Source organism: Dermacentor albipictus, chromosome 9 (assembly GCF_038994185.2).
Source record: "Dermacentor albipictus isolate Rhodes 1998 colony chromosome 9, USDA_Dalb.pri_finalv2, whole genome shotgun sequence".
NCBI lineage: Eukaryota > Metazoa > Arthropoda > Arachnida > Ixodida > Ixodidae > Dermacentor > Dermacentor albipictus.
The window spans coordinates 10,530,546-10,552,382 of NC_091829.1; the positions used below are offsets into that span (position 1 = coordinate 10,530,546).

The following is a 21,837-nucleotide window of genomic DNA, read 5'->3' on the forward strand; positions in this document are numbered from 1 at the left end:
AGATCGAGGTCGCCTATCCGGCTGCCTTCGACTCCAGCCCCACCAACGCACCTGCAGTTACGCTTTCCCTGATCCAGGCAGTTCTCCGCCAGGAGTTCGAAAACATGGGTCTTCACACCATCTGCTCGGCCCATCACCCTGATACCCACCAGGCTTCTCCAATTGCGCCCCGTCCCGCATCTTCTTACCCACCACGTTTCCGCAACCCATCTGAATTCCGCGCTGCTGACGACAAGCCAATTTGTTTTCACTGCCGTCGAATCGGGCACATTTCTCTGCACTGTCCCAGTCGCTGGACTTCGCCGACCGGGTCTGCTTATACTGCCTACTCTCGCACCTCAGGCGGCCCTTCTCGTCCCTATGCCGCACGCTCGGATAATGCCGCCACTGATTCTCCTGCGCCGAACCGCCCCTATTCTCGTTCGCCTTCGCCCCAACGACGACAATCTCGCTCGCCCCAGCCCCATCGCTCCTTTTCGCCGACTCCCTTCGGACGCCGCTCGCAGCCGGAAACCTACATGATGCAGCGCCTCGAGGTGACGCTGCATTGCTCCGTACGCGCCAAATCCTCTACTGACGTTGCCCACTCATCTAAAACTTCTTGACGTGCAAGTCGACGGTGTTTCTGTATCTGCTCTTATAGACACTGAGGCGCATTTGTCGGTAATGAACGCTGACATTCGTAACCGCCTGAAGAAAATAATCACGCCCGCCACGAGGCCTGTTGTCCATGTCGCCGATGGCGGAACAGCCCCCGTAAATGGTATGTGTGCCGCCCTCGTCTTCTTCGCCGATCGCTCCACAATCGTGCTATTCACAGTCATCGCCCACTGTCCCCACGACATCATCCTCGGCTTAGACTTCCTCTCCACACATTCTGCTCTCATCGATTGTTTCGCCAGTACTCTCCGCCTTGACCTGCCTGTTCTGGATCCTGCTGAACCACAGCCCACTCGCCTCAGTTCCGTCGACTTCGTTCGCTTGCCACCTTCGGCACTTACTTACGTTGACTTAGTGTCATCCCCACCAGTGCCCGACGGTCACTACATTGCCGCTCCTATGCAAGACGTCCTACTGACACGCGGGATCACAGTACCTCATACCGTTTTATCTATTATGGCGTATTGCGTCTGCCTGCCAGTGGTCAATTTTGGCTTGACGACACAAGTGCTGCCACGCGGGATGTCTCTGGCCCAGCTTTGCTGATTCGAGGATCACTCAATAGCATCTATTGCAGTAGACGACAATTCAGCCGATCCTCCTCTACCATCGCAGTCGGCGTCTTGTACCATCGCTGACTTACAGAAAATGATTGCGCCCGACATGCCGTCCGAGCACGCTCGTGAGCTCTAATGCGTTCTGTTTTCCTACCACGATATTTTTGACTTTAGCGATCGTCCTTTGGCCCAAACTGCAGCTGGTAAACATCGCATTAATACCGGCGATGCCCCTCCTATTCATTGCCGCCCGTATCGAGTTCACCGGCTGAGCGTCAAGTTGTTTACGCAGAAGTTCGCAAAATGCTTGCCAAGAACATTACAGAACCGTCATGTAGTCCATGGGCGTCACTTGTTGTACTGGCTGGTAAAAAAGAAGGATGGCTCACGGTGCTTTTGCGTCGATTATCGGCACCTTAACAGGGTTACAAAAAAGGACGTGTATCCCCTACCTCGGATTGATGACGCCCTTGACTGCCTCCACGGTGCTCGCTGTTTCTCCTCTATTGACCTTCCCTGCGGCTACTGGCAGATTGCCGTGGACGATCTTGACCGCGAGAAGACTGCTTTTGTAACACCCCACGGTCTTTATCAATTCAAAGTGATGTCGTTCGGTCTGTGTAACGCTCCTGCCACTTTTGAACGCATGATGGACTCCCTTCTTCACGGTTTCAAATGGTCCACGTGCCTGTGCTACTTGGACGACGTTATAGTATTCTCCCCAATGTTCGCTACGCACCTCGACCGCCTCCGGCAGTCCTGGACGTTTTTCGCGAGCCGATCTGCAACTGAACGCATCGAAGTGCCAATTCGGCCGTCGCCAGATTACCGTCCTTGGGCATCTCGTTGACGCGAACGGATTGCAACCGGACCTAGGCAAGATCCATGCTGTTACGCACTCCCCTGTTCCGAAGTGTGTCAAGGATGTGCGCAGCTTCATCGGCCTTTGTTCGTACTTCCGCCGTTCCGTGGAAAATTTCGCGGCCATAGCACGACCACTAACCGAGCTTATGAAAAAAGGCGCCCCTTTCCAGTGGGGTGATAACGAGGCCTCTGCATTCTCGCATCCAATCGACTTTCTCACAGCGCCTTCCGTACTGGCCCATTTCGATCCTGCTGCGCCTACCGAAGTTCGTACTGATGCCAGCGGTCCAGGAATTGGCGCAGTACTGGCACAACGCCAGCCCGGCAATGACCGTGTTATCGCTTACGCCAGCAGGCTCCTCTCACCGTCGGAGCGCAACTATTCCATCACTGAGCGTGAGTGTCTGGCCCTAGTTTGGGCGGTTGCGAAGTTCCGCCCATACTCATATGGCCGACCTTTTTCCGTTGTCACAGACCATCACGCGCTTTGCTGGTTATGCTCACTGAAAGATCCTACAGGAAGACTTGGTCACTGGGTCTTACGCCTCCTAGAATATTCGTATACTGACCCCTACAAATCTGGCCGACGACACAAGGGCTCTGACTACCTGTCTCGCTACCCGGTAGACGAGCCTGACGACGCCGACAGTAGTACCGCCAACGGCATTTTCTCTGTCTGCTTTCGCTAACATCGCCGATGAGCAGTACCGAGACTTATTCGCTGCGAGCACTCATCGATCGTCTGCGCTCTACACCTACCGACGCATCCGTTCGCCGATATGTCCTCCAGGGCGGCATTCTGTACCGAAGGAACTTCCTCCGCGACGGTTCTGATCTCGTCGTGCCAAAACATCTACGACAGACTGTCCTCTTTGAGATGCATGACGCACCCACTGCAGGACATCTTGGGGTAACCCGCACGTACGACCGCGTCCGCCGCCGCTTCTATTGGCCTGGTCTCGCAGCTTCGTCCGAGGCTATGTTGCTGCCTGTGATCCCTGCCAGCGTCGGAAAACACCTCAGGTGCTACCTGCCGGTCATCTCCAGCCGATCACCGTCCCTGTGGAACCGTTCTTTCGTGTTTGATTAGACCTCCTAGGTCCCTTTCCCACGTCACCCTCTGGGAACAAATGGGTAGCCGTCGCAACTGATTACGCCACGCGATACGCTATCACGTGGGCTCTCCCTACCAGTTGTGCCACTGACGTCGCGGACTTTCTCTTGCGTGACATTATGTTACTTCATGGCGCCCCACGACAGCTGCTTACTGACCGTGGTCGTAACTTCCTCTCGGTAGTTATCGCCGACATTGTGCGTTACTGCACCACTCAACACAAGCTGACTACCTCATACCATCCTCAAAGCAATGGCTTGACAGAGCGGTTAAACCGTACTCTTACCGACATGCTGGCCAAGTTCGTTTCCAAGCGCCACCACGACTGGGACATTGTCCTTCCTCACGTCACATTTGCTTATAATTCTTGCCGGTATGACACTGCCGGATCTTCTAAATTTTATATACTCTACGGTCGCCAACCGACCTTGACCCTTGACACGGCACTTCCTCCTGCTGCGATCTCAACAAGCGAGTATGCGCGCGACGCCATCGCCCTCGCCGACCATTCATGCCAGCTTTCCCGTGCTCGACTGACGGACTCGCAAACCACTCAGCAGCGTCAGTACAATGCCCGCCACCGTGACGTAGTTTTCGCCTGGTGCGCTCGTGCTCCTGTAGACTCCCTCTCGTCACGTCGGACTTTCATAAAACCTCCTTTCACGATACACAGGGCCCTAGCGCGTGCTGCGCCAGGTGACGCCTGTGACGTACGAAATTGCTCCTGTGAGCTCATCCTTGTCCTCTACTCTGGCATCTAGTGATGTCGTGCACGCCAGTATATAGGCTCAAGGCCTACTACCCTGCTTCCGAGTCTGGCCTTTAGTCGCTCCAGGACAGCGCTTTTGCTGCCGGGGGTAGTGCTACGGAACAGTATTTCCAATGACGAAAAGGCGAGAAGTGAAAAGACGACGACGACGATTGGACGCTAGCGCGGCCTGTTGCCTCTTGGCCAAGTGCGGCGTATTACGTTCTGAATATACTTGTATATAGCTTTTCATCTGCGTCTTCTTACGTAACAATATGAATGGGTTCGGCTGCGATTCCGCCTCATTACTTCTGCGTGGAAAACAGCACATTTCGTCATACAAAGTATTTACAAATGAAAAAGAAAAAGAAATTCTCGCGCTTAAAATGAATGGGCGAGAGACGTTTATATACTTTACTGATGCCTTACAACACTTCGCTGCAATATTTTTGCATTTTAAGAGAGACCAACAGCGCGCATTACCACTGTTTTTTTTTTCTTATACTGTCACTCACTGATCTCGGGGCCGTGCGGATGTTGGGAGAGATGGAGTCGGGAGACGCAGGCGAGCACAGCAAACAGATTTTGCTAATAACACACCCAAAATAAAACACACTCAAAACTCAACTGACAAAAATAAACTCCACACTTGAGTAGCCTATATATGTCCTTATTCTCCCCTACGTTCGTCCTTAGCGGGTTCCGCGCGAAAGTCTGGGAACCCTGGCCTATGGCCGCACGCTTACAAAAGGGACGCTCTTCCTAAGTTCAGTCGTGGTGCGTGTCGCCAAGTCCGATGTGCGTCGGCTCTTAATCCCCGTCGGCGCTCCCGCCGACTCCGCAAGTTTTGCTTCCTTGGTATCGGCCGGCCAGCTCCTCCGTCTCGGGTGACGGCACTCCGAGCTATGTTGGTGACGTCGCACCCAGGCTTGCCTGGCTAGGCCTAACACCGGGCTCTGCCGCTACCTCTCCGTGTGCCAACGAGAAGCCCCGGGGTCTATCGTCCGTGCTGGTCTGCCGAAGAAGGGGGATCCAATTTCTAGAGTGCCCGGCAGCGCCGTGAGAGGCTGCAGCAGGTCCAGGGAACGTCGCCGAGGTCGACGGCTACACCCTGGGTTGCCAGCGACGAGCCTGTCCGAACCTCCATGGGTCCCGTCGCCAGTACGAAGCTGGTGCTTCAACCTTCTTGGCCAAGAGCCACGTCGATAATCCCAGCTTGGCGCCGCTTCTCCGATCAAACCTCGGGTGACGCGCCTCGAGGGCTCGTGCCGTTCGGACCGGTCGGCGCACATCGTCCTCTTCTTTTCTTTTTGTGCCCCACGCTTCTTACATATGAAATATACTTATGTTCCTTTGTGTTCGGCCCAGCTGAATCGAAAATGTTGATGGGAGCGCCCCTGGAATTTAGATAAACCAGCAACAGTTAACGCTATCGCTGCTAGTGACGACATCCCAGCAAATGATGACCGGAGTATAGGAACCACGGCTTTGATAAGTACCCCGTGTGACTAACTGCTACCACTGTGCGCTCTCAGGTTCTGGCCTGCCTGCGCAGCCGTCCGGCCGAAGACCTGCTGTGGGCGCAAGAGCGAGTCGCGTCCAGCTCTCTCAGCTCGTTCGTAGCAACGTACGGGAACTCGTTCCTTCCCAAATCTCCGTGGAAGTCCAAGTACCTACCGGTGCCGCTGCTCATCGGGACGTCGAGCAACGAGGGCAGCCCTTTCGTTGGACGCCGATGCTTCGAGCAGCCGCCCAGGTGTGACTCCCGTACTCGCGGTCTTTGAGTTCTGGCATACGGAGCCTGGCAACTTTATGTGCGCGCTTTGCGCTAAGCACGTACAATGTTCTGGCGATTGGTCGCGAACGCCACAGTGCAGTGGTTGTACAATGCTGTCAACCGCAGGTCGATAGTGAGCGTATGCAATCAAAAGCCGGAACACGCGGCGTAAGTTCATGACTTTCTTGGAAATTCCTATGTTGAATTCAAGTATATAGGGGAACAAGAGCACATTGAAATTCTTTGAAGCCGCTATAGCAACAGTATCGGTGCAACATGTTATAGGCTGGCGCGAGACTTCGTGAGAGCAATCTTATTGAAGTTCACTGTATTGTGGTTCACCCATTGTAATTTGCTATTACTCGGCAGCATGAATGCTCTGCGGAAACGTATAGCCTACATTAAATAAAAATAGATGAGTGTGAAGGGAAAGGCATAGTTGAACTGGCCGTATGTCTAGGACTATAGTAGAAGGTGATGCGGTAAAGTAAATATAAGAATGGTTGGTTACCTTTTTTTATTCAGTATAAGCTCGAGCTTTTTTACGAGCTCGTACGAGCTCTTTTGGTGGTTGCCATCTTTGGAGGAGTGGAAGATGTACTTGTAAGGGGTGTCTATGAACTGTGTAATTTGACAAATAGGCACGTAACGGAAGCAGTCAAGGACGGATTGGTCGCGCTTCGTTCTGGATCAAAGTAGCTAGTTTCGGAATGACCAGAGTCTCGATAAATCTCGCTAAGGCGATACAAATAAAAGCTTATATGTGCTGTACACGTAGCATACAGTCACACAAAGGCAGCAAATATTCGAGGTTTTCTTTCGCCTGCTCAGCGGCATCCACTGTGCCTTAGTTTCAAAACACGATCCGACCTTCTTGAATGGGGCCCTTGACTTTGCCTAGAAATCGCTTTCGTTTTGCTTTGAATAGTAAGAAATGACATTGATGATGCAGAGCCAAGTATGTCAATACACAATCACAGAGTTTTCTATACATAGTTGTGAGATTGCTTTCAGTTTTCGTATACAAGATATCGCAGATGAACCTTCCCTTTCGTCAAATTAGCCAGAGAAGCACGATAGGCAGCAACTAGAAATGTGTGCAAATTATCTTGCTTATCTTGTGGCTAAGCTAATTTGATGGAGTGATTACTGTCAGGCAACAGGTTGTTGGCACATCCTCTTTGCAATTAACGACTCCATGATTGGTACAGGTTAGCGAGCAGTGTACGAAGTCGCTCGGTGCTATTGTTTCTAACGCGTGTACTTGAAGAGTATTGCATGGTTGTGACTGGCGCACAGGCTGAACAACCGGAGCGAGGCACTGAAGATGGTGGGTGGCCTCCTCGAGACTTACAATATCCCGCTGCCCTCCGGCCGGCCACCCATGGAGCCTTACCTGGAGATAGCCAGCAGCAAAGGGGGAGCCCCGCAGCAGGGGGAGGATCTCAGGCGGCTTGTCGCCGACATTTTCGGTGACGCCGCGCTTCACTGTCCCTGCAGGTGCTCACCTATTTCACTCCTAGTGATGATCTAGAAAATTCATGCAGTAATTGTTTGGTTATTAATGCGATTAGCATTCTCAGCCATGTTCTTGTGGTAGAGAGCTTCCACCTTCGCTGCGTTCCCACCGCCTCAAGGCACCCACTAGTTCTTTCAAAATGGGCGCAATCGTTCCCCGGCCTGGTGCGCGGCTTTCTTAAGGGTCCTGCCCCCTTGAAATCCTGTCGAGGCCATATTGAGCACAGAAGAAGCGCAATCTGGTCGCCCCATGCAGCCAACTTTTCATCAAGTGGGTGTCCTTGTAGATGTCTGGAGCTCCCTTAGTTGCCGAGCACCGTGCGGGTAGCGCGCTTGTGCCTATTTAGCTGTACGTACACTTCGGCGGAGTTCGTTTGCCTCCCACAGCAGTGGCAAATGCGCGGCTATTTGACCAAAGCTGTGGTGGGACAAGGGGCGCCCGGAATCCTTCGCAAATCTCTGTAGGGCCACCTCTAGAGATGAGAGCCCGTATAAACAAATGAGCGCCGGGTCGTAGTACCAATTGAATAATCGGTGGGTTTCCAGGAGCGCCGGGATTCGAACCCAGGACCTCTCACATGCGAGGCGGACGCTGTGCAATTTTAACACCACTGCAGTAAAAAAACAAATAATGGGGTTATTAACGATATTTTAATCCACACCCTAATTTAGTCACTTTGTGTCTGTATCTATCAAGCATCCTTATACAGCTCTTCAATAAAACAAAAAGAAAACGTTTAACATTTATCCGATCCTGATCGTAATCGAAACCTCGTCATACAAGTTCCTCTAACACACCACCCAGACGTTTTAACGCTTGGTGCTACAAATGCCCGCGCCGAGCGAGGGATTAATTCTCAGCGTTCCCACGTACCGGCGCGTCACCGGTTCAATCTCGGACGACACGCAAAAGGAGGGGGGCTTCGCGCGCGCACTGCTAGATGGCGCAGGGTGACAGGAGGGAAGCGTGAGGAAGGAGCCCGGCTGCAGTACACGGCTCTTGCATGACGCGTTTCGGCGGTGGCCGTACGGTGCGTCGCAACATTGCTTGGAAGCTAATCGCATTAACGCCCACGGTCATCGTGAGGTCAGTTCTTCTGGAATATTTAAACAAATAAAAGAAAAGGAACGGAACAAAATTAGTGCTAACCTATCTGGAAACACAGTCTGCGCCTAATCGCATTGTAAACGCACTTTCTTGACAGCGGCCAGCAGTGAGGGGTTCGACGTATGAAAAAAGAAAGATGAAAGGAGGGAGGGAGGTTGACGATAGACGAGAGGATAGAACTCAGAGCTCAAAGCGGTTTTGGGAAAAAGGGAGCGTTGCAGTCTGACTGAATGTAGCATCAAGCTTTATGCTACTGTAAAGTGAACGGCAACATGTTGCGCTGTTGAGCACGAGGTCGCTGGTTCGATTCTTGACGACGGCGGTCACATTCCGAATATAAGAACGCTTGCGTGAATTGAGCTCCGGGTACACCTGACCTACACTGGACATATCCAGCAAGACCTGACAAGTGCTTTTGAAGTTCTGTAGCGCACATGCTGCGGTTACTTTTGAAGCAGGAGGCTCAATCTCTAGTTAACGACACTGTTAAAATCCACACACACACACACACACACACACACACACACACACACACACACACACACACACACACACACACACACACACACACACACACACACACACACACACACACACACACACACACACACACACACACACACACACACACACACACACACACGCACGCACACACACACACACGCACACACACACACACACACACACACAATTTAGCTCGTCCATGTATACCGACCTCTATCTTCCGTTGAACCCCAGGCGGAATTGCCCCTTGTAACTCAGTCCATAAATGCAAATCGCAGCATTTAATCTGGTAGAACCACTGGGCCGGTGCCGAGTTCAACTTGACGCGTCGAGCGCAGCGGATTATTCAAGTTTGTGTCAGCGACAGTGCGGAGCCACCCGCTGTGGTGGCGTAGCGGCTATGGTGTTGCTCTGCTAAGCACGAGGTCGCTAATCCCGCGCCCGTGGCGGCCGCATTCCGATGGGGTCGAAATGCAAAAACGCCCGTGTCCCGTGCATTGGGGTCACGTTAAAGATCCGCAGGTGGTCAGAATTAATGAGGAGTCCCCCACTACGGCGTGCTTCATAATCAAATCGTGGCTTGGGCGCGTAAAACTCCAGAATTCAGAATTGATTCAGCGTGTAGCCAGTTCTGGGAGATTTTTGCCGTGCTATCGCCCACTGAGATCACATGATGTCCTTAGATATGCTGGATTACACGCATACATTGTATTTTCACACTGCGTAATATGTACGCGCCGACGGCAGTTGACGCCTGAAGTGCCTCCGCAATATTTCCGATATTGTTGCAACCCACAGAGCGTCATCACCAGCGTCACTCGTTTTTCATATTTGGTGACGCAACTGACGTAGCTTTGACTTGGGCTGTCGATGTCAATCTCGCCGAACATGCTTGCGTAGTGCATGCTGGAAAAGTGCTTCGACTGGAGCTACTTGGTACGGCATGACTGACGGTGAATTGATGCACTGCAGAGGTGAACATACACGAACCAAGAAACACGAAAGGAAGATGGACCTAGATAGTCGGACCACCAATGTGCGTGTTTTTCGCCGATGCGACGTCACCACGCCCGGCGCGCGTTTGTCGAGGTGTCTTTGCGCGTTGTTTCTTCTCACGACGCAGGCTCTTCGCGGAGTGGCATGCCAAGGGTGGCCAGCCTGTGTTCGTGTACAAGTTCTGCTACGCGACCTCGTCACTGCACGTGCCCGAGTGGATGGGCGTTCCGCACAGCTCCACCTTCTGGTACATGAGCGGGGTCCCGCTGCGGATGCCCGAGCGATTCCACGAGGTCGACAGGGCGCTCAGCCGAGAGATGGTGCGCGTCGTCGCGCGCTTTGCTGCGGAAAGGCAAGTACGCCTTTAGTGGTCGCTTCAGGAAAGGCACCCATTTGGCTGTTGGCCTTGCTCGTAAACTGAGGCTGTGTCCCAGTACCCGCCGTAGACTGCTAAACAGACAGCAAAGCAGAGTGCGACCACTTTATGTCTCGTTTCGATTCTGACGAAGCTGGCAAAGAAGACAGCTCCGGGAAGTCGGCATCGAAGCCTGCCTGAAAGCTCGGTGGAAAGTTATCCTCCGCACGTAAAAGCCCCGACAAGATTTTAAACAAGGTAACCCATGTTACATTCTTGGGTTCGCAGGCGATCTGTGTATTAAAATATGCAGTTAATCGTTTTCCCTACCCTTTTTGTCGACGCGAGTTGGCGTCAAGTTGAAGACTAGTTCAAAGTGCATTCCAATAATTCGGGTCGAAGCTGTCTTTTTAGCCGTGAAGGTAGACTGGTTTCAATGCTGACCACAATTAAAACACACCCTGCGAGCGTACGTCCGGCCTATCTGGCTACCTCTATGCCTGTATGTCAGTTATCTTGTCGAAAAAGATGCCTGCGTGTGATTAACAAGACATCTGTAGGTTACTTGACCCAGACCACTTACGGCACAGTGGTTTTATTACTGGAAGCTGAGGCGCTATCGTGATGTGGGGTTTGAACCGTGCATACGTATAGTGAAACATGCTGAAACAAAAAAAAAAATATGATTTCTCAAATGTTTAGCTTTCTAACGTAGTGCATCAAAGATTTTCAAGCAACAAAACTATCAGACTGCTCGAGTGAATTCGGAAGACCAGACGTTTGAGCATAATTTTGTTGGTAAAACTGCGACACGTTGGTTTGGTGGCCTTAATTTCAACGTTGTTGGGGCGATATGTTGACAGTGCCAAGAACGATGCACTCTGATTGCCAGAACATGCAAAATGTTCCGTCTCTTGCTTTATCAGCGCCTTCCCGCTACGCAATGTGTACAAATAACAACTGCCTGTTACTATTGGGGTTTACTGTGCGTTGAGTCTTAGCCAAAGCTTGCCGCTGTCGCCATAGTACGATTGCCATGAAGGATGTTTTGTGAGTGAGTACTGATATCAGCAATGTTTAATGTTACAAGCTTCTAGTAAGAACATTTACACCTTTGGTCTATCTATCGTAGTGGTGGCCAACCGAGTGCTTAGAATGGAAGGACAGCGCCCCATTGCAGTCTGAGAGCATCGAAAGGGAAAATGCGTCTTCAGAATATTGCGTTTTATTTAGGTCCTTGATCGAGTTGAATAGCAAGTGGCGATAAGTTTTTTTGCGAATGTCTACGAATATGTCCGCGAATATGCATACATCGTCATCTCGCCGATTAAGTTTGCCAGAAGCATGTCTGCTTTAAAAGTGTGCTAGCGCTTGAAGATACAGGTACGACATCTTGTGTTGGACCATATATGGGTCAGTATCCTGTTGGGATGTGCATAACCCTGTGGTGTGCTGGTTCGTAGCTGCGGAAACAATAACGAAAGTGTGCTGGGATTGTGGAAGCGTGCCTGTCACGTCGTGGTGTCGTCATAAACCCGCTTTCGTGGAGGTGCACGTGACATGAGATGTTGTTGCTCCTAGACGTCTCCGTTGGCCGCCTTTTAACGCTTTCATGCGCGACGTCGTAAAAAAACATCTCTCCCGTGCATCTTCATTCGTGATACGCACTTCGCCTTGTTGATATTGTTACAGTTATAAATAATTTTAGTGCTTCTGCGTTTGTTGTGCGTACGCTATTCTTATGACCACGCAGCTTTGCGGGAGGCAGGACTTACTTTGCTCAGTAATTGCGGTGCGCGTACCGCACGCAGAATTAATCTTTTTCGCCCGACGTACGCGGGCCCTCATAGCAGTTGACAAGTGCGCTCTATGGTCGCGCTCCTGTTCTTTCATATTTGCAGCACCGTCTTATGATAACGACTGGTGGTATAGATTTGCAGCATGCGCTGTGATAGTTCTGGCCAGCCACATGACAGTGTTACTAATAATTTCTGATTGCTATTAACATCACGTGAGCCGCATTTTAGAACCTCTCTTTGAGTCCGGGAGGTCTGCCTGCTCCTCTTTTTTTCTACAAAGCAAGCAGGCGACGTTGCTCACTAAACACGTAACGGGAAACGTGAATAGCTTCGAACTTACTAAAGCACGAATGTACAGTCGCCCAAATCTTTAACTGGTGTGCGGGAGCGGCGACTTTTCCGGGCGTCAGCGCCGTATGACGCGGCGAGGCTGGAAACAGCCTAGTAGACGATGGGCCCAGCTGAGCGCGCTTTGTCCGCATGCGCTTAGCCTCAGACTGTTTCCAGCCTCGCCCCGTCAAACGGCGCTGACGCACGGAAAAGTCGTCGCTCCCGCACACCAGTTAAAGATTTGGGCGACTGTACGTGAATTTGAGCACAAGGTCGCTGCTGTGCGGACCTGACAGCTCAATCTACTCGAGCTGATCCAACAAAATTATTGTTCTTGCGTCAAGAGCTCCACAAAGGGCGACGTACATAGGTTTCGCAGATCTGTTTGAAGCAAACCTAGTGATATTAACAAAACCTAAACAAAAAATATTGAACCAGGAATGCTAAAAGCAAATTAGGATATTATTGTTCTGTTAGGCCTTCATTTGTAGCGGTGCGGAGAACGCGCGCCCAAATAGAGCACCCGCCTGAAAGCCAGCAACAAATAAACCTCAGCTCGCCGTATTTGTCCAACGAATACGTAAAAGCTAAAACGGGGCGGAAAAAAAAAAGACCGTCTAAGGGCGAGCAAACGCATCAAACGCTTTTCCTAGTTGTATAGAGCGTTGGAGTTCTCCAGGTAAGCTGACAAGTCAGTGCCTGTGTTTCTTTGTCGTATTTTTAGCGTCGTTAGGGCGTTTTCGAGCCGTCGAATCGCGCTGCACTGCTTCCTCGCCGCGCGCCCGACACCCTCGGTACTCGTAGCTTACACCCAGCTGCTCGGCTGTTGTGACGCAGGGTGGAAATAGAGCGCCTGCAGTCAGAGACGCGCGCTCGTGCTCGCTCCGCAGCGAGCTGCTTCCGCCGGTAATGAGTGCGGCTGCTCGCGCGGCGTTGAACGCGAAAGGTGTCCCCCGCTGAGAGCGAACCGCTTACGACGACGACGGCGGCGACAACGATTCTTCCAGCGCGATTTTTCCCCCCCTGCCTAGCGCGCGCCTCGATGCTCCCGCCTCCGCTTAAACGTGCGCGGTTTAATGGTCTGCTGGCTCCGCGAGTATCGTTTCGCTCCCCCCCCCCCCCCTCAGCTCGCGCCGTGGGAGATGCGCCGTTGCGCGCGTTCGAGCGTCGCGATGATTGTGGAGTGCGGCAGCCGTCACGTTGACAACGGCGACGCATAGCGCTGCCTTCGACGCGACGCCGTGGCGGAAAGCGTGTGGACATGACATCATTAGGGGCGTGACAGCAGTGAAGCTGGCGCGAGTTGATGAAATCGCCCGTTAAAAACAAAGGAAGAAAACAACGACTTATAAAAAAGGCAAGCACGCACGCATGAAGAGAGTCGCGAGAGAGATGCTATCAAATACGTATTAATCATATTAAAGAAAGCACCTTAGAATTCTCCATAAACGTATGACAGCAAGCCAATGCACAACGTGCTTAAATGAGATAAAATCAGTCATAATGTCCGCGCGGGGATGCGGAACTAATGCCTCACTGACGTGCTCGTTTTCGGCACTGTTCGAAACTGCGAAATCGGCTTGTTAAGGCGTACGCTAAGTTCGCATGTTTCATGTGAGGATGGCAGTAACGTCGCTTCTTGTAGAACGTAATGGGAATACGGATGCGGCATTCGGTGGTTCTTTGACTCTGGTGACTGCGACTACCCAGCCACTCGCGGGGTGCATAGCTACCCGTTGCACGCACTGCACGCACTGTGCACCCGGTGAGTCAGAGGGGAGGCAGAGTGTTAATCTAGGCGCGCAGGAAGCGTCCAGGAAGGGAGGCGGTGGACTTTAGGAGGCGGCCACGCGGTTTACGTGTCTCAAACCTTCGGCCGAGCGCCACGGCCGCGGCTACCAGATTACGCGCTCTGACGGTGTGTAATAGCAGAGATTATCTTGTACAACTTCATCTCGCTGCGCTCACACCTTCCGCTGAGGTTCGAGGGTGGCTACATTTAGTCGTCCTGCCTCGCTCAGGGTTCCAGGGGACTTCATGGGCCAGCCGTGGGCGCCGATGTCCAGCGGCTCCTCGCTTGCCATGCACCTACACCCTCACGAGGCCGGCGTACGAAAAGACGAACGCTCATCGTACTGCCAGTACTGGAATTCTCGGTATCTCTGAGCGTCCGGCATCTGCCCCTCCAGTTTGGGCTATTACCGCGCAGGCGCAGTCCGTCCGAGCATTCGCAAGGCTGAAGAAACCTCGAAACCCGTGACCACGAGAACGCCGCTACACCGAGAGCTGTGACCCCGAGATCCGTGGCTACTAGCACGAAGGCCTTCTGCAGATGAACCGTAAAGGAGTGGATGCGGGATTTAAGGACAGCTGCGTGCGTGGGTGCTTGTGTGTCAGCGAATCGGGCGCCACTCGGTGAACTTAGCATGCGGATCTCAGCTTATCAGTTGCTAAGAATTCGACGCAATAGTGAGGAGCCCGCGAACTTCAAAATGTCTTTCATAAACATTTACGCAATCGTGCACTTCGTTTTGATAGTGAGTAGAAAACACATTTTGATGCCTATTCGCCCAACGTTGCCTAGTTTATAACTGTTTTTGCCATTGAGTTTTGACTGGCTTAAGAATTTCATACACGTATTGGGGTATTCTATGCTTGCTGTGATCTTTTTTAGTATTTGTGACATTGAACTCGACATTGAACATACCGCACTCGGACCTCCGCCATTAGCACCGAAGCCTTTGTGGCCGAGTGCCACATTCGCGTGGATAACAATTTTTCTCTCTTCATAATGCCAACAGTGCGTAAAACTTGTCAAACTCGCTAAGCGTTCAAATTTTCATGCTGGTGAGCAAGTTCGCACACATCGTTGAATATTCTTCATTAAACGGTTCGATTTAATTTTTGTCATTTATCACGTGGCGACGAATTTTGTGCCGGTAACGAATCGCCCGACACTACTTGGCGAGCCTTCAAGACAGTACCTAGGTGTTCTGAACAAATTACTTTCTAACGCTTCTTGTCGCCTGAGATTTCGCTCGGTCACACGCCGATAGACGTGTGTTCAACAGCACCAACTTTCACAGACACAACAACGACCGCTTGACTGGTTTTAGCCGATGTGCTTGAGCTGTGTTCGCAAGCAATCGCTTGCAAAAATATCAACCCAAGGTTTGTTCTACCTGAATGTTTAAAAATTAGATTCGTTTGCTCTGCGGCCTAAAAAGCACGCTCGCGTCCTTACTAAACTTTGCTGGCCTCTCGTTGCACCAAACGCGAGTCTCTTGCAGCCTGCACTATACAACGTAATGCCAAATTCCGGTTGGATGCGAGATTTTAATAGCACTGCGACAAAAGCCGATTCGCGAGAACGTCGAGGCCCGGCCTGCCGGGGTCACACGAAGGCCTTGGGGCGGATGGCGAGCGACATGCCATCTTCGTCCTCGCTGTGCGCCGTCACTTTGAGGTCGGCTTGGCTCAGATGATGAACCACGGCAGTGCCCACGCAGTCGCCCATCACGTTCACAACCGTTCGGAAGCGGTCGCTGCAGCCAAGAAAATTGCCGTCCAGGTTAGTCTCACTGTTTGCGATCCAGCACCAACTTGTGCCAAATGCGCACGCACGAACGCAAGCACACACTCTTAACCGAGGCACAGAATAGATTGAACAAACGAAGCATGCACGTAACGGACCGTTTGGAACAACTCCGACAGTGCCTGTCGTAAACATGCAGTGTTACCCCGTATCTGGAAATCTGAGACTCGAGATTCCGGGTGTGCTACGGCAGTCTGCCTTCTTCGCCTGCTTAGAAGCAAAGATCATCATCATTCCATAAAGGGACCCTGGCATGCAAGGGGCTGTCACCCCTCTAAGGTGACCGCTGTGAATGGGTCGTTTCAATCGAAGCCTCATCTTTCCACGCTCCAGTACTGCCGGCTGTTGATTACCACAAGAAAAAAAAAAAGGCGAAATTATTGCTGTGCTAGGCTGTGTGCGCATAGACGAGAAAAATGACGATACGGAAGCTAGCTCGTAGCACCACTCGTCCCTGGTCTTGTAGGTAAGGAGAGAGAGAGAGAGAGAGAGAGAGAGAGAGAGATTGGTTAGAACCTAAGCCTGCTGTGCGTGGTCCTAAGCCCCCCCCCCCATTAGGACCACGCACAAGGACTGCACAAGTACGGCAAAGTTTGTACTCCACTTTTTGGCAGGACTAAGATTGTCGGACGCGCAAGTGATAAGAAAGAGCGTGAAGTAATCGAAGCTTTAGAAATCGCAAGATTAGGGCCGGATAAATAGTGAGGCTGCCATACATTCGTACCGCAAGGAGTTGGCGTTTCTAGGCTTGACTACGTGATAGCGGCATTGCTCTTTGTGGTTGGTGCGCATGCGTTCTGTTGTTTTTAGGAAAAAGGCGTTGAAGCATTAAACCAGTTGTTAGTGTGCGCCTGTGTCGTGTGGTTCTTTCTCTGTCTTGTTCTTTTTTGCGCAGTTTTTCTTTGTTCTCATAATGTCATACCATCTAGCCCCTCAACGCAAGCTTCTAGACCTCCAGTTGTTAGGCATTACAGAAAAAAAATCACCATATTTATGTAACGACATCACTAATTTATGTGACCCCGCTGAGGTCAAACTTTGTTCACTAAGATGTAGGCTTAAACTTGTTCCCCAAGATGTTAAACTTAGTGCATATACCCAGCATTGTTATTAGTTCAGCGCGAAAACAACGAAAGACACCGAGGTAGAAGGCCACAGGACGAGCGCTCGTCCTGTGGCCTTCTAGCTCTCGTCCTGTGGCCTTCTAGCTCGGTGTCTTCCGTTGTTTTCTCGCTGAATTAATAAGTATGCACCCTTTCCTTTCAATCTCACCCATCTTTCTATCTAGCATTGATGCGTCCCGGGTTGGAATATGCTAGCATAATACTGGACCTTTATAGAAAGAGCTTAGTAAATAAAACTGAAAAATACAGAGGCGTAACTGCAAGGTTCGTTATGTCGAAATATAGGCGTACGGATTCAGTGACAAAAGTGCTAACTCAACTAAATTTGCCCCACTTTCACTGCGGCTAAAGGTGACTAGACTAAAATGTACTTATTTAATGAAACATAATTGTTTCAATTTTAACAGTAAATGGTATGTATAAAACTGAGTGTCACGGATTTCAGTATCGGTTCAATCTACCCACAAGGACCAATATATGCCGATACCTGGAAAGGTTGTCGCATTTAAGTACTCCCTCTCTTCAGAAACGATGGAAGATTGGAATGCGCTACCACATGGCGTAACCAAAATTGATTCTCCAGAAAAATTTGAAAAATTGGTACTGTTATTTTTTTATTCTTCTATGAAGCCACACTTAACATTATTGGTTTTCTTGTGCAGTTATGTAGGCAGCGTGTACACTATGACATGGTTCGAAATGGTTCTTCGTGTTGTTGACGAAGTTCCTGTGTATGAGGTTGAAAATTTAATGTATGGCACTCCTGTTGTGGCTTGTGTTCGGAGTCTGTACTGCGATTCTCGTTTGATATATCAGCGGATAATCTTGTGTAAAATTCGCATTATACTTAAGCAGGCGTGTTGCATGTTCTGGTTTGGTTTTTGCAGCGCTCGTGTCTGTAACGATCGTTTTATATTATTTTATGATTATACCCCACCCTGTATGGGCCTTTGGGCTAACAGTAACGCGTGGTAAGTATTATACTTGTGCTGTTTTCTTGTCCTACTAGTGACATTTTCTTGTCTTAAATTCATTGAACAACCGTAAAAGGCTAGCTTATTCGTGGCCTTCACTGTTCGTTTGCGTTGTTGTATGAGCGATTGGTGTCTTCCTCTCTTTGCGATACATTAGATGCAATACATTTCGTGCTGAAGCATTTTGTTGTATGACGGCAGAAGTGTAGTGTAGCCTTCGATTGAGACCACGCTCTTATGACTGTGCGCGATTGACGAGCGAAAGGGTTACAGCGACCGTTGCAGCCTGCCCGTGGAGAGAGGGCAGAGAAAGGGCTGCACGCACAGAAACCAGTCGACAGTGGCGATGAGTCCGATGTCCTCGGCTGGCAGCCCGACGGCCTGCAGGACAATCACCATGGTGACCAGGCCCCCTCCTGGGATGCCCGCTGCACCCACGCTGGCCACCGTGGCAGTCAGGCTGCGCGCATTTCGTAGTTTAATGAATGAATGCAAGAATGAATGTATGATAGTTCCCCTAGATAATAGATTTCTGAGCTCATTAACAGGACCCTTCTTGTGATCCTTTATACACGTTTTGCAAAGGAAGAGTCTTGATTTATCTCCTGCTGATTCCCGCCACCTAAAGTGTTTACTTCGATACAAAAACTAAACAGAAAAGTGCATCATGGTGTGTGCAGTAAAACGCAAAGTTCTTAATGTTAAATAAGTAATCTAAATTTTGGGGTCTTACGTGCTAAAACCACGAAATGATTATGAGGCACACCGTAGTGTGGTCTCCGGAATAATTTTGACCACCTGTGTTTTTTTAACATGCAGCTAAATTTTAGGTTCTTAATGTAATCACGTTTCCAAAGAAAAGCAGCGGCGTTCTACAGTATTCACGCGTAAACGCAAGCAGCAATAGAAGAGTTACGTTCTAATACAGGTTGATTGATTGGCACATTCGTTGGTTCGTTCACCTGTTCATTAAACTGTAGTAATCGTAGTTCACCTGTTCATTAAACTGTAGTATATCGCTATTGATGCAGTTGGTGTCGAAAGGCTGATTGTCAACTTAAAAATGTCTTCGTCGGCCGGTCCAGATTGTATTTCATCAAAAATGCTGAAGTGTACACAAGTTTATTCTGCACTGATATTGTCAAAGCTTTTTCAACAGTCATTACAGATGTCTACACTACCCTCTGATTGGAAGATAGGGAAGGTGGTCCCAGTGCATAAATCTGGTGATGTACATTCTCCCAATAATTACCGCCCCATATCATTAACATCCATTCCAGTAAAAATCCTAGAGCATATAATATACTCGCACCTCATTGAATTCCTTGAGTCCAATTCCTTCTTCAGCATTTATCAGCATGGATTCCGTAAAGCAGTTTCGTGTGAAACGCAATTGTTATGTTTTACTAACGACTTGTTTATTAACGCGGATCATGACTTTGATACCGATTGCATATATTTAGACTTTGCTAGGGCATTTGACTCCGTTTCACACGATCTACTTATCTTCAAGCTTAATCAACTTAACATAGACCCCAATGTACTTGCATGGATTAAGGAATTTCTCTCTAACCGTAGTCAGTATGTGACGGCTAACGACTTCTCTTCACGTAATTCTGCCGTAACATCTGGTGTCCCGCAAGGGTCCGTTTTGGGCCCTCTGCTCTTCTTGATTTATATTAATGATCTTCCTACTTGCCTTTCTTCCTCAACTGTCCGACTGTTTGCAGATGACTGCGTGGTTTACCAGAAAATTACTAACCATGACGATTATCTCAATTTGCAACGTGATCTAGATAGGGTATTTGAATGGTGCAGTCAATGGCTCATGACACTTAATACAACTAAATGTAAAAGTATGCAGGTTTCTCGCCACAGCACTAATCATTGTCCGCGTACTTACCACCTAAATAATATGTTATTACCATCTGTTGACAGCTATAAATACCTTGGTGTTCATATTTCTTCTAATCTATCGTGGAATACGCATGTAGAATATGTAACTAACAACGCCAATCGCATGCTTGGTTATCTGCGTCGAAACTTTTTTGATGCCCCATCGTCCCTGAAGTTAACACTTTACAAAACCTTGGTACGTTCTAAATTAGAGTACGCATGCGCCATATGGGATCCTACTCAAACTACACTCATTCAAACTCTTGAAGCCATTCAGAATCGCGGCGCACGTTTTATCTTGTCGAATTATTCACGTCATTCCAGTGTCACATCCATGAAGAAAACCCTAAACTTGCCTGACCTTTCGTTGCGTCGAAAGTCATCTCGCCTCAGCCTTTTTCATAAAATATATTATTATAACAACGAGATGAAGGACGTTTTGTTTCATCCACCTCATTACATTTCTTCAAGGACCGATCATCGCTTCAAGGTGGGGCTACCTTCTTGTCGCACAAAATTGTGTAATGACTCTTTTGTTCCTAGAACAAGTGTCGCATGGAACCACCTTCCCTCCACAATCGCCAGCATTGCTGATGACCACCAGTTCAAGATCGCTTTACAAGACGCCTTGTAATACTTCTGTTTTTTTGTTTTCTGCACGTCTTGCCATTTCTTTCCCACTCCTTTCTGTAGTGCCTTTGGGCCCTGAAAGTATTTTAAATAAATAAATAAATAAATAAATAAATAAATAGCTCCAGAATCATACACAAAGCCGTATATCACATAATACAAAATCAAAAGCTGCACAATGGACGTATATAAAAAAAACAAAGAACGTTAGCTCGCAATGTAAATGAAATTTTGAACTTAACTGCTAGCAAGTAGCTGCATATATGAGGAATACATTAAGTAACACAGTCAATTGATGTCAGTGCATTGTCTTCGAATTGGCGATCATCATAATGTATAGTTGTACTGTCGTGAATGCGAAGATATTATTGAGTTAGTATTACTTATAGTTATTACTACATAGTTGTAATTCCTTTAAAACAATTTCGCGAAATTTGCACTGCGGCGAGGCTTTCGGTGTTTTGCATGTACACCACACTCCTTGGCCGACGAAATGAAAAGCACGTTACAGACATGACCTTTCTTGTCATATTCACTCTCACGTAGGAAGGCTTATCCAGAATGCCGTGGGACCATAATAATGAAATATCCGACGCCTTTCCAGATTGTCCCTTACCTAGCATTTGAAGGACAAACAAGCGTCTAGTTTGCCTCTGCAATTTCTCGGTCCATGTTAAACAACTGCGGAATGAATGAATACGTGCTTTAGCGCCTGTTTTTGTTTTGCGCTCCTTTGTTTCTCGCTAACAAGTAAACGATGGTTAGTAAAAAAACGTAACTAACACTTTACTACACATAACCAATCCTAACCTTTGTTGACGCAGATCTAAGAAAACTGAGAAGGGTTTAAATGAGGGCTGTTTAATATCGAAACCCCGCAAGGGCGTCTGCGTCAGCAGGCGTTTGGTGTGTTGCGACACGACGTACCTGAGCACACAAGGGTTGGGCCCTCCCGCGTGTAGCCAAGCACGGCTTTGCTGCGTCTGGGGAAATGGGGATTCTGAGGTTTGAGCAGATGCCGGGTGTTTGGATCTTTAAGGCTCCCGAGGAGGCAACACACCTCTTCGGCCTCTGCTTCACATTGACGGTACTTCCAGATTGACCCACCTGGAGGAAACTGGCAGTCGCCTTTTCCTGTCCTCCTTTTCAATCTTCCTCTCTCGCCTTTTCATCTGTCCTGTCTTCTATTCCCTTCTCACTTCAGAAATTCCGGGTGGCAAGGGTTAACCTTGTGTGGGTAGACAACCTTGGGTGTACCATATTTATTTATAGTAGTGGCGTATAGCTG

General features: G+C 49.4%; 2 protein-coding genes across 7 annotated transcripts in view; one reads left to right on the plus strand and one right to left on the minus strand.

Moving 5' to 3' along the window:
• LOC135911155 (acetylcholinesterase-like) overlaps nt 1-21,837 on the plus strand; it is a 36,230-nt gene that overhangs the window by 7,363 nt on the left and 7,030 nt on the right. For 4 of the 5 annotated variants that reach the window (XM_065443326.2, XM_065443328.2, XM_065443329.2 and 1 more), the window contains exons 4-6: nt 5,479-5,699; nt 7,020-7,220; nt 9,974-10,198. In XM_065443326.2, coding sequence (XP_065299398.1) covers nt 5,479-5,699; nt 7,020-7,220; nt 9,974-10,198 — 647 coding nt within the window. Of the gene's footprint in view, nt 1-5,478; nt 5,700-7,019; nt 7,221-9,973; nt 10,199-14,351; nt 15,232-21,837 lie in introns of those variants that run through there. The other variant, XM_065443327.2, reaches the window with a different exon arrangement.
• The window catches only part of LOC135911154 (excitatory amino acid transporter 3-like), a 31,690-nt gene continuing 25,499 nt past the window's right edge, over nt 15,647-21,837 (minus strand). For both annotated transcript variants that reach the window (XM_065443325.1, XM_065443324.1), the window contains exons 10-11: nt 18,349-18,483; nt 15,647-15,875 (exon numbers count right to left, since the gene is read on the minus strand). In XM_065443325.1, the coding sequence (XP_065299397.1) occupies nt 15,725-15,875; nt 18,349-18,483 (286 nt within the window). In that variant the 3' untranslated portion in view covers nt 15,647-15,724. The remainder of the gene's footprint in view (nt 15,876-18,348; nt 18,484-21,837) is intronic.